This window comes from Branchiostoma lanceolatum, chromosome 10 (assembly GCF_035083965.1).
Source record: "Branchiostoma lanceolatum isolate klBraLanc5 chromosome 10, klBraLanc5.hap2, whole genome shotgun sequence".
Lineage (NCBI taxonomy): Eukaryota > Metazoa > Chordata > Leptocardii > Amphioxiformes > Branchiostomatidae > Branchiostoma > Branchiostoma lanceolatum.
The window spans coordinates 4,170,049-4,184,699 of NC_089731.1; the positions used below are offsets into that span (position 1 = coordinate 4,170,049).

The 14,651-nt window shown below is 40.5% G+C and overlaps 1 protein-coding gene across 2 annotated transcripts; it reads left to right on the plus strand.

Moving 5' to 3' along the window:
- Positions 1-1,093: 1,093 nt before the first annotated feature.
- On the plus strand, positions 1,094-14,449 carry LOC136443157 (DNA ligase 3-like). Of its 2 annotated transcripts, none has more exons than XM_066440252.1 (16): positions 1,094-1,191; positions 1,944-2,255; positions 2,791-3,062; positions 3,517-3,639; positions 4,498-4,707; positions 5,088-5,240; positions 5,743-5,908; positions 6,263-6,497; positions 7,154-7,309; positions 8,216-8,427; positions 9,149-9,350; positions 9,720-10,172; positions 10,534-10,749; positions 11,209-11,322; positions 12,788-12,949; positions 13,437-14,449. In XM_066440252.1, exons 2-16 carry the CDS (start codon positions 2,005-2,007, stop codon positions 13,521-13,523), a joined length of 3,012 nt encoding a protein of 1,003 aa, XP_066296349.1. In that variant the 5' UTR covers positions 1,094-1,191; positions 1,944-2,004; the 3' UTR covers positions 13,524-14,449. The 2 variants fall into 2 exon arrangements, with proteins under 2 accessions (XP_066296349.1, XP_066296350.1); XM_066440253.1 differs by lacking the exon at positions 1,094-1,191 and adding an exon at positions 1,366-1,486.
- Positions 14,450-14,651: the final 202 nt, after the last annotated feature.

Sequence of the window (14,651 nt, forward strand, 5' to 3'; positions counted from 1 at the left end):
CAGCTTAACTTTGAATCCCTTCAAAGGCTTACAAGTGGTGGGAATAAAACTCATCACACGTACGCTACGGAAACGTGAGATGCCTACATGATGGTGATGTCCCTAGGGAATAGTTCAGCCTTCAGTTGAACGCTGTGGCTCACAAAAATGTAGTTATCTACTTATTCGGTTTGGGTGATCAGGACACACAGCTAGGGCTGCCCAGCTTGCCAGTGTACATGTATTACAAAGGGCTAGACATCACAATGGAGTTAGGCGTGGACAGTAGTGCTGCATACCGGTGTGTATCGTAAAATTTGTTTAGGTACAGGTCCAGAATACTGGATCATGAAGTACCGGTTCTGCACCGATATAGATTTACACCAAGTATGTGCTTATTTTGTGACTGATCTCCTGACCTCATGGCCTATGCAACATCAAACGTGATCAATGTGACACCTTTGAACAGCGTAAGGAGTTTAGTGGTAGGGAACCTAGTTATGTTCATGAAAAAAGACACCGACAAGTTGAAAACAGTTTATTCATGTTTCTGTCATTATTGAAGAAGTTCAGAAGAACACCTTTTAATTTCTCAAATTTTTCAGGTACAGGTTCATGCATGTCCGGACCTGTACCTAAACCTCTGTACCGGTACCTGATGTTACGTTTAGGTACGCAGCACTAATGGACAGCATAACGATGTATTACAGTATAACGAGCGAGTAAGTACAAACAAACTGTTGTACATAAACAAGAGTTATCATACTTCGGATTGTATGTCAATCAAAACCAGATATGTACTTTCTCGCAAAAGTACGGACTTTTTCGCAAAAGGCAAGATATCATTTCTCCTTTACGGATATTTTACGATACTCTCCAAGCAGAGGAGGGGTTCCGGCTGGTTTTAGACGTGTTTTTATGCGTTGTTTTTGTCGTGCTCTCTACTTTGTCATTCTACGCCTAAAGACACGTCAAAAACCAGCCTGAACCCCTCCTCTGCTTGGAGAGTAATTTTACGCGTACGGAGGCCCAATCATTCATTTACTGTGGGCAATCGAAGAACTACCTGCAATATATTTAAATATCGCAAGATGTCGCTTCGACGCAGTGCATTTTATTTCATTCCCCCCATCTTAGCAATGGATGAGTCCACTCTTCTCGTTCCCAGGAATCCATGTAAACAATGCACCGAGAGAACAAAGGCCGAAACAAGTAAGTAAATCGTCAATTGTATCATTTTGTGAACGTTCTTTTCCCTCCATATTTTGTTAGACTAAATCTGTTATATAACACTGTACTAGGACACATTCGTGAGGAATTATTCGCAAGTTTTCCGTCGCTACGGTGTTACTAGAGTTCACGGGAGGGTGAGCTTACGTGAGTCATGGGGGAGGGGGGCGTGACGCTACCGGCCCGGGCATGCCCTGGACGTCACACAGGTGAACAGTGGTGTATATAAAGGGTGACTGTGAGGTTTACACATCAGAGTGTGGTGCAGGTGAAACAGGTGAGTTGGTAAGAAACTGTAGTCGTGCATATCGTAGAATTATTTGATTCTTTCAGAATTTTTATGGCCTGAGCGTGCAAAAAACTATTCATGAATATTGGAAAAAATGGAATTATATATAACGTTATACCATAAACGATTATTGTAATAACAGGGTTCAAGAAAAATCCCGTATGATTTCTATAAACTTGCTTTTTGCTGATAGTGAAGCAGGATAGCATCATTACTTGATATACAATAATCGTAAATGTATGTATGTACATTTTGTATATGATTTTATGATTATCACTGATTGTATCCACTAGGTATACCATAATTAGAAATAAGTATTAGCGTTAGACTTTCATATAGCTGAAAGATCTTTAGATCATTTTAAAATGTAATTATACCAAAATCTTTCTGAACGTACTGATCTACAGCAATATTCATCCCAATTTTTCTGCTCTCTGTTTACCAGGCTTGAGTTGGACCCGTGACACCTGAAAATACAAGAAAGAACTGTGATTCAACTTCACTACATGCTAGTCAGACTTCTGTGGTCTCCAAGCATTAGTACTAAGGCTCTAACAACCCTCAGGCTCCAGAAATCATTACATCACAGCCCTGTATTAAGAAGACCATCATCTCCTGTCAGTGTTACGTGCTTCAACTTCCTCTGGAAGCATCAACGCATCAGTCCTGTCCGTATTCAATCAGCTTGCTGCAATATACAAGTACTGAACCCCAGAAACACCATCCATACAACAGTCTACAGCATGTCTGAACAGAGGTTTGTTTGTTTCATTGGTTGTTGCATAAGCAGTAACACACCAGTTTTGTACAGTACTAGTATAAAGTACAAGCTTCATAAGACCAGACTGTATAAGGTTTGATCCAGTAAATCGGGATGGACCTCTACTTTTTCAAATAAGTGTGGTGGGTTCTTTTAACTCATAAGGTATGGCTCTCCTCAAACACAGAAGCCCCGGCTTTAGGTCATATACTGCAGTATATGTTCCTAGCCGAAGCTAATGGAAGAAACGTCAAGTCGAGTGAAGAAATTAAGTGCCTTTCCCAATGGCACAATATTGGTGAGGGCTAGGGATTCAAACCCAGAACCTTTAGATTTTAAGTCAACAACTCTAACTGGTTAGTTCTGCTAGTTCACTTTGACGCTGAAGAAGAGTGATGGATGTCACTCGAAACGTCCGGAAATAAATCTCCGAATTTTTTATCCAGTTGTAGAGTTTGAATTTCTCCTTATAAACTCTAACCACAGTTACAGTCGAATAAATCAAATCAAAAAACCACCTTGCCACCTCCAGGTTCTGTGTGGAGTACGCCAAACAGGGCCGGGCCGGCTGCAAGAAGTGCAAACAGAAGATCGAGAAGGGTCTTCCCCGCATCGGGAAGATCGTTCCCAACTTCTTCCACGAGGGAGACGGCGAGATGAAGCAGTGGTACCATGTCAGCTGCATCTTCGAGACGTTCCAGAGGGCCAGGGTGACGACTAAGAAGATCGAGGATGCCTCAGACTTGGAGGGTTGGGAGGACATGGAGGATGAGGATAAACAGACAATTCTGAAGCTCATCAAAGGTATTTACATATAGTATTTTATCTACATGTATCTATTGTAGTTTCCAAGTTTTATTGTAGTTTCCAAGTTTTCTTTCAAGACAGGAGTAAGGGACGGTTGATGTGTGTGATGAACTTGGCTACTTTAAAGTTTGATGTAGCTAAACCATATACATGTAAATGGTAGGAAAAGCAACAGACTTAACAAGATTTTAATACCTAACCAACTGGTTCAGAACTCATTTCTGAAACCTTTAACCCTTAAGCTGCCGCTCCCGAGTACAACCGGGATGCAGAATCTTGCGAAGATTGCCGCTCCCGAGTCTCAAGAATAAATCAATTTTCCCTTGATGGTTGCTGGCCTCCTGAATTTTCCATTAAGCATTGCCGGTCCTCCTGGAATTACTGTTAAGCGTTGCCAGGACCCCTCCATGCAGATCCTCTAAATATCCTTTTTCTTCCCTCCTACCCCCAGAGCTGGAGAGTAAGGCAAAGTCCCCTAAGAAGAAGGTTGTCCAGGCAACACTGTCTGCTAAAGGAACAGTCCAGTCTCCCACCAAGAAACCTGCAGCTGCCAGCAGCACAGCTGTCTCAGATGGTAAGAGTTGTACCTATCATTTTATTTTATTCGTATATGTTTACTGAGTATTAGGCAGGAAGCGATTGAGACATAATGACTGGCATAAGTACCAAATGGATAAAAGGCAAATAACAGTAGACAGTACAGTCCTTATCATGAAGTTTTTCTTCAGGTGACAAGAGTCAGTTCTGAAATTTGTCCTAAGAAAAAGTAAGATGCTAACATAGGGAGGAGGGCTTGATAGAAAACCCTGGAGAAGAAATACAAATGGTTAAGTCTTGCTTGAGAAAGACATGAAAATACTGGTCTAACTCCTTTTATAGGGAATTTGATAATGGTTCCGGAGACGAGTTATACAGTATGTTATATGTTCAGATCTAAACTCTGTAGTAAAGGTTGATATGTTATATTAATAGTTAGCTATTGTGTACATGTACATACATGTACATGTGTGTGTATTATGTGCCTTTCTCCATCACAAATGCGCACACACACACACACTCTCACTCACATACACTCATATACACATTTCATTTTTCATTTTATTTATTTTACCAGGGAAATCACAGCTCAGGCCTGCGGTCTGTTTTTCAGGTGTCCCTGGACACCTACACATACAATAAGAACATAGCATTGCACATATTACATTATAATTAAGCTAAAAACATCAGTAGAAATATCTCGCTACAGTCCATTTTTGAAAGCTGTCAACCCGGTGAGTCGTCTTCGATCAATAGGGAGTCCATTCCAAAGTGTTGGCCCCTGGAACTGTAAGCTGCCCTTGAAAGACTGTACACTCAAACATATACTAGTATGCAGGCACACAAAAAAAAAACTTTATGTACCTTAGTACTCATTTCACACTCTCCATGCTAGATGCCCCAGCAGCAGGCCCATCATCATCGTCATCATCATCAGCCAATACCGCAGGGTCAATGACCTCTCCCACCCCGACCCCTGACCCCGACCACAAGGACAACGCGTTTCGGGAGTTCCGCAGGCTGTGTGCGCTCATCGCAGAGGAACCTGGATACAACGCTAAGACTAAACTGGTGTCTGACTTTCTGAAGAAGGGATCCAATGGAGGTGAGATCTACATGTACACTAACTCTTGGTTTGGTAAGAATGATGAGACTTTTGTGAACAAGTTTATATTTTATTGGTGTCCGAATCTCCCCTTTGGCATTTTCAATAAAAAAAAGCAGGTAAGTGCTGTCCTTGTGCCTCATTGCATTTACAATGTATCGTATTTCAAGACAAGTATGCATTTTCATGTTTTATCAGCAAGCTTTTCATTACTCTTTAAGTTTTCTTTTCTTTGAGCTGTAGATAATAGGGTCAGAAGGTTGGAAGTCTGAATACCCCCCTGTATGATTCACTTTATGCTTGCCAACCCTTCTACCACACTGTGCGTTGTAGTATAGCCTTCAAGATACTATATGAAACTAATTTTCTGTTCTCTACAGATGGATTTAAGGGCGACACGTTCCTGGTGACGAAGCTTCTCCTTCCCGGGGTGGTGAAGAGAGTCTACAACCTGAACAACAAGCAGCTGCTCAAACACTTCGCCAACATCTTCGGCGTCAACCTGGCAGACATGCTGACTGACCTGGAGCAAGGTCAGACCATGTTCTTTTGTTCTTCTTTATCACACAAAATGTCTGATAAACAGAGCTTCAGATGCAACAGAAGTGGTATAAGATAGAAAAAAAAATACAATATATTTCTTCAACCTATACTAGAGTTCATCAATCCATCCATTAAAAGAGCACAAAGATTGCTGTGTGCCTGTATCGTGTGAAACTGTGCGGAAGTTTTTTGAGAACAGTAAATGCTGCCCACTGGAAAAGAAGAGTAAACTCATTCAATGTAGAAGAGAAAGCTAAATTTTTAACCAAACTGTAGATCAAAGTTAACATAGATTCTAAACTCAAACCTACAGATAATGTGCTGGAAACTGTACTTAAGATTTCAAAAGCTTTATTTGGGACCAAATTGTGGATCAAAGTTAACCTTAAACCTACAGGCGATGTGACAGAAACTGCAGAAGTTTGTCGAAAGCCTGATTTTTTAACCAAACTGTGGATTAAAGTTAACATCAATCCAAACTTAAACCTCCAGGTGATGTTTCGGAAACTGTGCGTAAGTTTTTCGAGGAGAGCGAGCGCTGCCCGCCGGCCAAGAAGAGCAAACTGACCCTGCAGGAAGTGGACGAGAGCCTGGAGATCCTGGCTCAGATGACCAAGGAGGACGATCAGATGAGGGAGCTTCACAAAATAGCAAAGAAGTGAGTTCTGGAATTTTTTTTGTGGGGACGTGTGGCATAAAGGCAGGGTTTCGTCCCAAAACCCAGCGGTCTAGGGTTCGAATCCCCTGACGCCACCGATGTTGTGTTCTTGGGAAAGGCACTTTACACGACTAACCTCACCCCACCCAGGTGTGAATACGGGTATATTATCATATACGACACCAAGAATACATGTAGCTATGCCTGTGTTTCACGTGTATTGCACCATTTTTGTCAAATCAAATGATATGATGCTCTAAAGCTAAGATTTGTTATGAATACTTTAATAATCAATTGACTACTGTCTATTAGTAAGCAATTTCACAGATTAACTAGCTACTCTACATTTTACAGATGCACAGCCAACGATCTAAAGGTCGTAGTTCGTCTGATCAAACATGATCTTCGAATCAGCGCGGGAGCCAAGCACATCCTCGAGGGACTGGACCCCAATGCCTACCCAGCATTCCAAGCTTCCCGTAACCTAGCGGACGTGGTAGAGAGAGTTGTGGCCAATGGGTGTGCGCCGGGGATGAAAAAGTCGCTCAGCATCAAGGCTAACTTGATGACACCTGTCCTGCCAATGCTGGTATGATCTTTGATACATGTAGCTTGTTGGTTCATAGTTGTTCTTTCTTTCAAGATCCCAAAATTTCATTTTTTCAGGATGAAATGAAGGCAATGCACAACATACCAGCTGTATTTCTGAGTTTTTAGAAATATCCAGGACCTTCTGCTGAAAATGGGACTGCTATGATTCTAAACCCAAAGAACTCTATTTGAAAACCTGTGTTTGAGTGCTCAGTCCTGGTACTATTCCACACTGCAGCTAGGTGTCCCTGCTAACAATGCTGTCCCAAACGTATTAAGTATTGCCATATATGCCACTGAAACGCCAACTGTTGATAGCACCTCCTTTTGAATGAAGAACTCATTCAGACAAGTTGTTTCCAACCTGATGAAATACAAACTTGCACCTGCTGTTTCTGTGTGCAGGCCGAGGCGTGTAAGTCTGTGGAGATGGCCATGAGGAAGTGCTCCATGGTGTAAACTAGACTGGACAGATAGCACTGTCTATTAAACATCTCTCTCTTTGGCTCTTGTCGTCTCTGAAGACGGTCGACAGCTGCAGTCTATTTCTCAGCTTTCTCTATTACACATCTAAAATGCAAGAAAATGTATGTAGAGTAAGGCCATAGAAACTTGCCGAGCATTCTGTCTCACCAAAGCTGTTTCTGCCTGCAGGCCGAGGCATGTAAGTCGGTGGAGATGGCCATGAGGAAGTGCCCAAACGGAATGTACGCGGAGATCAAGTATGACGGGGAGAGGGTCCAGGTGCACAAGCAGGGCAACAAGTTTGAGTACTTCAGCCGCAGCCTCAAACCTGTCCTGCCTCACAAGGTGGGTAACTATGGTGGAACTACATACATGTACATAGACTTGACACTTTTAGATGTTGTCCTTTCAACCTAAATAATTTTTGATTGTGTAATTAATCACCAAAATACATGGTTTCTTTTAGGTCTTGGTTTTATGTATAAGGTTTGTGGTTCAACTCTCAATGTGTTTCATTTATTTTGTATGTGTGCCATGTTATTTGTTATTCTTAATTCATTTTGAAAATTGATAAAAAGAATTGTAAAAAAAAAAAAGTCCCTTTTTTTTTCTAACCGTAGGTTACCCAATTCAAGGACTACATTCCCAATTTTGTTTAGGTGCACAGTCCTAATGCCATCCATTAAATCAAGTTTTAACATGTACTTTTTCCTTAATACAATGTAGATAATTTCACCAACAACACTATAGCTAGAACAACTTGCCAGTGGTCGTTTCCCTGTCTAATTTTCAATCGGTTAAAACACTTCAGCTCTTCAGCATCATGAATTCACGGTGCCGAGGTCACCGTGAAAATAAAAACAATCACAAATATTTCTATGCTTAATATATTTTTCTGTCCTGACCACGCATTGTAGGTTGCCCACTTTAAGGACTACATCCCCAAATTGATAAAAAGAATTTAAAGAAATAAAAAAATCCCTATTTTCCTGTAGGTTGCCCACTATGTTTAGGTGCACAGTCCTAATGCCATCCATTAAATCAAATTTTAACATGTACCTTAATTTCATTAATACAATGTAGATATGTTTACCAACAACACTAGAACAACTTGCCAGTGGTTGTTTCCCTATCTAATTTTCAAACCATCCCCGTTTGTAGATATGTTTACCAACAACACTAGAACAACTTGCCAGTGGTCGTTTCCCTATTTTAATTTTCAAACCATCCCTGTTTACCCACACATTGAAGGTTGCCCACTTCAAGGATTACATCCCGAAGGCCTTCCCCCACGGCAGTAACATGATCCTGGACAGCGAGGTCCTGCTGGTCGACACCAACACCGGCAACCCCCTGCCCTTTGGAACTCTGGGAATCCACAAGAAGCAGCAGTTCAGCGACGCGCAGGTTGCGCTGTTCGTGTTTGACTGTATCTACTACAATGGGGAAACTCTCATGGACAGGTATGTCAATTATTTAGGAAATTCAAATGTGGTGCAATTTTACAATGTATGAAATTGTATTATAGGCTCCCAAAAGTGGATTTGGGTACAGTTTATATAGCAATGAAGAAACAAAACAGTATAGTATTGAATTCATCATTGTAGCTCCATATACTCGCTTCTCTTTTTCTACCGGAGTGAGTATATTGGAGCCCGAAGGTAAACTAGATGACACCCAGGCTTCCACAATATAGTCTTCTAAACACCGTCTTTACGAAATTATTCTAACTTTACTGTCTTTTTATCACAGGCTACAGTAACTGTAGCTCCCATACTCGCTTCTCTTTTTCTAGCGGAGCGAGTATATTGGAGCCCGGAGGTAAGCTAGATGACACTCAGGCTTCCACAATATAGTCTTCCAAACACGGTCTTTACGAAATTATTCTAACTTTACTGTCTTTTTATCACAGGCCAATTTCTGAAAGAGGATATTGGAAGCTTCACCTCAACACATTCTATGTACATGTAGTTAAAAGCACAATACAACTGTCCAAAAAATATCTGAAAAAGAAGCTAATTTTATTCTCATTTCATCCCAGGCCAATTTCTGAGCAGAGGAAGTTCCTGGAAGATAATATGACAGTGATCCCTAACAGGGTGGTGCTGTCTGAGTATAAGTACATCACCCAGCCTCGCGACCTGTCGTGAAAATTATTCTAACTTTACTGTCTTTTCATCACAGGCCAATTTCTGAGCGGAGGAAGTTCCTGGAAGACAATATGACAGTAATCCCCAACAGAGTGGTGTTGTCGGAGTATAAGTACATCACCCAGCCCCGCGACCTGTCCGACATGATCGGCCGCGTCATCCGGGACGGGCTCGAGGGTCTCGTGCTGAAGGACACCAAGAGCATCTACGAGCCGGGCAAACGGCATTGGCTCAAGGTGTTTTTTTTTTTCATTTCTTTGTGTTGCATTCCTGGTAAACTGCCTCATGGCGTAACATACCAGGTTTGTGCTAAAAAAAAGTACAAGCTGCAAAGCTGCACAGATTTATTTGAGCCACTCACTCCAGGTAGAATCCCTACTCTTTTTGATAAATGTGTTTTTTTCATTTAACGTAATTCATAGGGGAAGCCGTAATTCATAGTGTGCCAACCAAATTTTGCATAATTGCTTTACTTGCTTTAAGCATAATATATATTAAAGGTTTTTTTATCTAAATTCAGCGTAAAGATTCTAGGAACGCCCCTAAGCAGACCCTCTTGTTTGTGTCAATCATCTAATTCAGTCATTGATTTTGTTTCTTGAAAGGTAAAAAAGGACTATTTGGAACAGGGCGCGATGGCGGACACAGCAGACTTGGTGGTGTTGGGTGCGTTCTACGGGACGGGGAACAAGGGAGGGCTGATGTCGGTCTTCCTGATGGGTGTGTACGACCCGGACTCGGATAAGTGGTGTACGGTGACCAAGTGTGGGAACGGACATGACGACAACACGATCGCAAAGCTAAACAAGGAACTAGCCATGGTCAAGATCTCGAAAGACGTTTCAAAAGTGCCAAAGTGGCTCAAGATTACCAAGAACTTGGTGCCAGACTTCGTGTGTGCGGACCCGAAGAGAGCGCCGGTTTGGGAGATCACGGGGGCGGAGTTCAGCAAGTCCGAGGCACACACGGCGGACGGGATATCCATTCGCTTCCCGCGGGTCACCAAGATTCGCGACGACAAGGACTGGAAGTCGGCCACAAATCTACAGCGACTCAAGGTGAAATTATTTTCACTTTGACTTTTTTTTTGGAGAGGGGCATAGAGTGCATGCAAATGTATTGTAATATATTAACTATAGACTTGCTGTCATACTAGTACATCAAAATAAACTCTTTGGTTATTGCAGATTCAAGGTAGCACTGGTACCTCTTGGTGGTACAAAAAACAATCCTGGTCCATGGGCTATAGGGATAAGAGTATACAAATAGAATGAATAGGGAATATATTAGAGCTGTGTATGTACATTATACAATAATATAGCAACTCCATGGAAATTTTCCAGCATCCAGTGGTCCCAAGTGTATTTCACCACTGACAGTTTTCTAACCGAGCTCTCTTCCAACCTGTGTTTTTTCCAGCAACTGTTCAAGACATCCAAGGAGACCTCTGACTTCCCCGACCTTCTGAAGGGGAAGGGCAAGTCGCCACGAAAACCCATCAAGGTCAAAGAGGAAAAAGACGATGATGATGATGATGATGATGACAGCAATGGCGGTGCCTCCAGCAATGAGGCCACACCAACCAAGGGTGTGAAAAGAAAAGTTGAAGTAGAGAGTCCCAGAACACCGAAAAAGGTTTGTCCGATGGGATATCATAGTTGTCTTGATCTAGAACTGGTAGCATTGCTGATTATCCTTAAGGCCCCTTTTCTACTGCACAGTGATTATTGAACAACCCTACTTTAACCAAAACATGACATTGTATGTTACTAACTTGAAGATAACTTTAGATATTATAATACAATGTAGTTAATCTAAAACCAGTAGCATTGCTGTTGATCCTTGAGGCCCCTTTTCCAATAAATTGTATACACAGTGAATGTTGAGCAACCCTGCCAAATCTTTCCTTAGTGACTAGTTTCTTAGAAAGATAGCGGATGCTGTCTGAAACGTCTGTTTCAAAATTTTATCCAGTTGCTTGAGTTACTATTTTGGGCATATCTAAAGTATTATTACCTGGATGTCTAACCTTCATCAAGGTATGACACTGAATGTTTAATGATGAAGGCAAATGTCTGTTTCCTTATGTTTTAGTCCAAGCCCATGTGTAGATACGGAGCATCCTGCTACCAGACTGGCAGGGAACATCTGGACAAGTTTGACCACCCCACCGGCAAGTCTCCAAAAAAAATAAGCAGCCCTGGAAAGGTTCGCCCCTCACACCGCTTTGCACACCACTTTTCACGCCGCTAAATCACCTTCTAACTCTTCTTGATGACACGTTTTTGTTGTGACTTGTTTAATGATCAAGATATGATGTAAAAGACATTGTTTTCCACTGCATATGAATGGAGCATATAAGTACCAAAATGATGATGCAACTATATATAATTCTGTACAGTAAAACTTAAACACGAGTTTGTAGTGCAAAGGAGCTCAACTAGCCCAGAGTTAACCTGTCACATGCAAAAAGATGTGTCCCCTGTCAGATTGCCATACACTTAGGTTGAAGGCTCAGACTATTCTATTGACAGCAATTTCTTTTGAACCCAAATTTGTAGTTCATAGGAATGACTTATCTATTCCAATGTTAGCTTGTCGACTGTTTCAAAAAGAAAAGATGGGATTAACAGCTACATTCTCAGAACTAAAATTTGTAGTTTAAAGGAATGACTTCTCTATTCTAATATTAGCTTGTCGTGAAACAACATTGCCCATCACTTTGCCATAGACTTAGGTTGAAGTCTTAGCTGTCAGTGGCTCACGACTCCCTACTTTTGTTGTAGGTGTCTGAAAACAAATAAACAAGAGAACCAAGATAGGGTGATGTCATTACTAGTATTAGATACATCTTCTACTGTTGGTACAACTTGAGGTTAGGTATATTAAGAGAGTGTGAAAGTGTGACCAGCCAGAAACATTGTCATTTTAGTACATATCAGTAAGATTAGAGGCTAACGAAAGTCTTAGGCAATTCAGTTGAAGGGGCTCTATCAAGCCAACCATTCGAATGTGCAAAGTGCAATAATTATTGGTGCGAATGGTTTGAGTTGTAATATAGAGATCTATTGATTTAGCACGAATTAGTGTTAAATTGCATTACTGCCCAATAGCTTAGTCCCATCAAGTACATTAGAGGCCATAATGGCATGAATATCTATTAGGAGAGCAATTAGCACCTAGTCTAATGCAAAATTGTCATTCGTCAAGTAAAATAGGGGCCCATTCCTTATAGATAGTTAGTGATAAACTAAGTCTTGTAAATTTGTCCCTGAAAAGGCAGTCTTACAAGTTGACACACTGAGATACTGTTATGTTAGTGGCAGTCAAAACCGCCCAAGGGACTTTGGACTGATAAAATCTGGTCTATGTGGACAGGTGGTCACTATAGGCAGGGTTCTTTATGCTTGTCAATCCATGGGAATATATAATAATCTAACTTAAGGGCCCACCAAAAAGATTTTACATTGGCCAGATGGTCCTTGTTTTTTTTTCTATAACATGCTGTTGTGATTAATAGTCACATAGTATCATGAGTGCTAACATCAGTGGTTCACAACTGCCAAATGTTCTTTCTTTTTTAAGAGGTAGCGATCATAATGGGCATCAGTTGTACCTGTCAGGTTTTTCTTTACCAATGCCTCACTCCTTTTATTATTGATCATCCATCCAGAGCGTACTTCCTGATGTGTTTTGTGGCATCAAACTGTTCCTACCCGACACGGTGGAGAACTACGCCAGACTCAGGAGGTACTTTGTGGCCTACGACGGAGACATCGTGCCAGATTACGCCATGTCACAGGCCACACATGTGGTCGAGGATCCAGATCAAAAGGTAGTACTGTAAACTGTAAAACATCAAGTATTAATTTAAGCTTTCTTGTTGCAGAAACTAACGAAATTACAAATATTTTACAGCCATAACACATTTGATATAATATGCATTTAGTGCCAATTAGTTTTATGTTATACAAACTTCTGTGTTTGTCCTATTCTAACTCCAGTTCACTCCATAATTGCTTCCACACATGATAGTCTGGTCCCCACCCCTATTTGAATATTTTGCAGTTATTCAAATGTCCATTGTTTCTTTATTAATGGATGCCAGACTATTCAGAAGAGAAATAGAATAGGATGGATAGGCTAGCATTTACGGCAATGTAGACATTTATATAGTATATCTAACTATAGTCTGTCTTCAGCTACATGTAACACTGCATTTTTATGTCTTGGACCACTTTCTAATAAATCAGCATTAATGTTTATGGAGCTTCTCAGATGTCTTGAAGATCAAATGAATGATTTTCTTTGTATGTCCACAGAACATGAATGGTAAGACTGATGCCCAGCTTGTGACAGTAGACTGGTTGTGGGAGTGCATCAAGAGGAAACAACTTGTTCCAGTATGATAAACAAGTTTTACAAGACCTTGACACATAGGAGTTTAGCCATAGCCAAAGCCCTAGGGCTGATGTGAATTAGGATGTTGTAATGGTCAATATTGACCTACGGAGGCCATGTGTGTATATATACATTGTCCTGCGAACTTTGGGCCAATGAAAGACAAAAGGAATAGGTACCTTGTGTATCAAATCTTCAGAATAGAGCTATGTAGAAGTAGGCCATAGATTATGATTAAGTACTACCATTAGTAACATGTACTTGTAGGTAGAATTAGATTTAATGCTCACATAACGTCACATAACGTAAAGGAATAATATTTTGTGAGATGCGAGAGACTGATACCTGATATTGTTTGAAATCTAATAACACAACTCAGTCTAGTATAACATATTTTATATATATCTTTAAATATTTTAACAGTTTACCCTACTGTAGGCACAATTTGAAAGAAACATTATGGCTACCATAATACCTTCTGTAATGCAACCTTAAGAATGTGTACATTGTACATTGGATGTATAGTACATGCACTGCAACTGTTAGGCAAGGTTATGCGACAATTTTGAATCAGTTTATAGACTAAACCATGGCTAAGCAGAATTAGACATTTTCACATGTCTACTTGAAAAAAATGTAGTTTATTTCTCTCAATCATGGAATATTAGAACTTTTTTAAATATTAATTGTGGAAAATTAAGGTGAAGCAGACCAGCACTGTAAATTATAATGATACATCTAATTGTTGAATTTTGGATGAGAGAAAATAAGATGTACCAACTTTTTTGTTTGTTTATGATAATTCAATTCACTGTGTGATATTACAATTGCATGAGTTTAGAGTTACTGTAGAGGTAGTAAAGTGAAAATATTGTAGTTTTTTTATACACTAGCAGGAAACTGCATGTGAAATAAAACTGCACAATACCCCGTACCACTGACAACATTGTTTTTCTCATGTCTTTTGAACCTGTCTTTTGACTTGACTTAAAGTAATGTTGTGAATTTTTTAACTGCTTTGTGCATTGGTGATGATTTTAATGAAGACTGTAACAAATGGTACTCAATTCAGAAGGAACACAGTTGTGTTCTCTCCGCCTACATGTATGTACATTTGATGAAGAAATGTGTAATAA

Coding starts and splice junctions, on each gene's coding strand:
- LOC136443157 (XM_066440252.1), top strand. CDS start 2,005: ATGCTAGTCAGACTTCTGTGGTCTCCAAGCATTAGTACTAAGGCTCTA. Junction 2,256..2,790: donor TACAGCATGTCTGAACAGAG/GTTTGTTTGTTT, acceptor TGCCACCTCCAG/GTTCTGTGTGGAGTACGCCA. Junction 6,498..7,153: donor CACCTGTCCTGCCAATGCTG/GTATGATCTTTG, acceptor TTCTGCCTGCAG/GCCGAGGCATGTAAGTCGGT.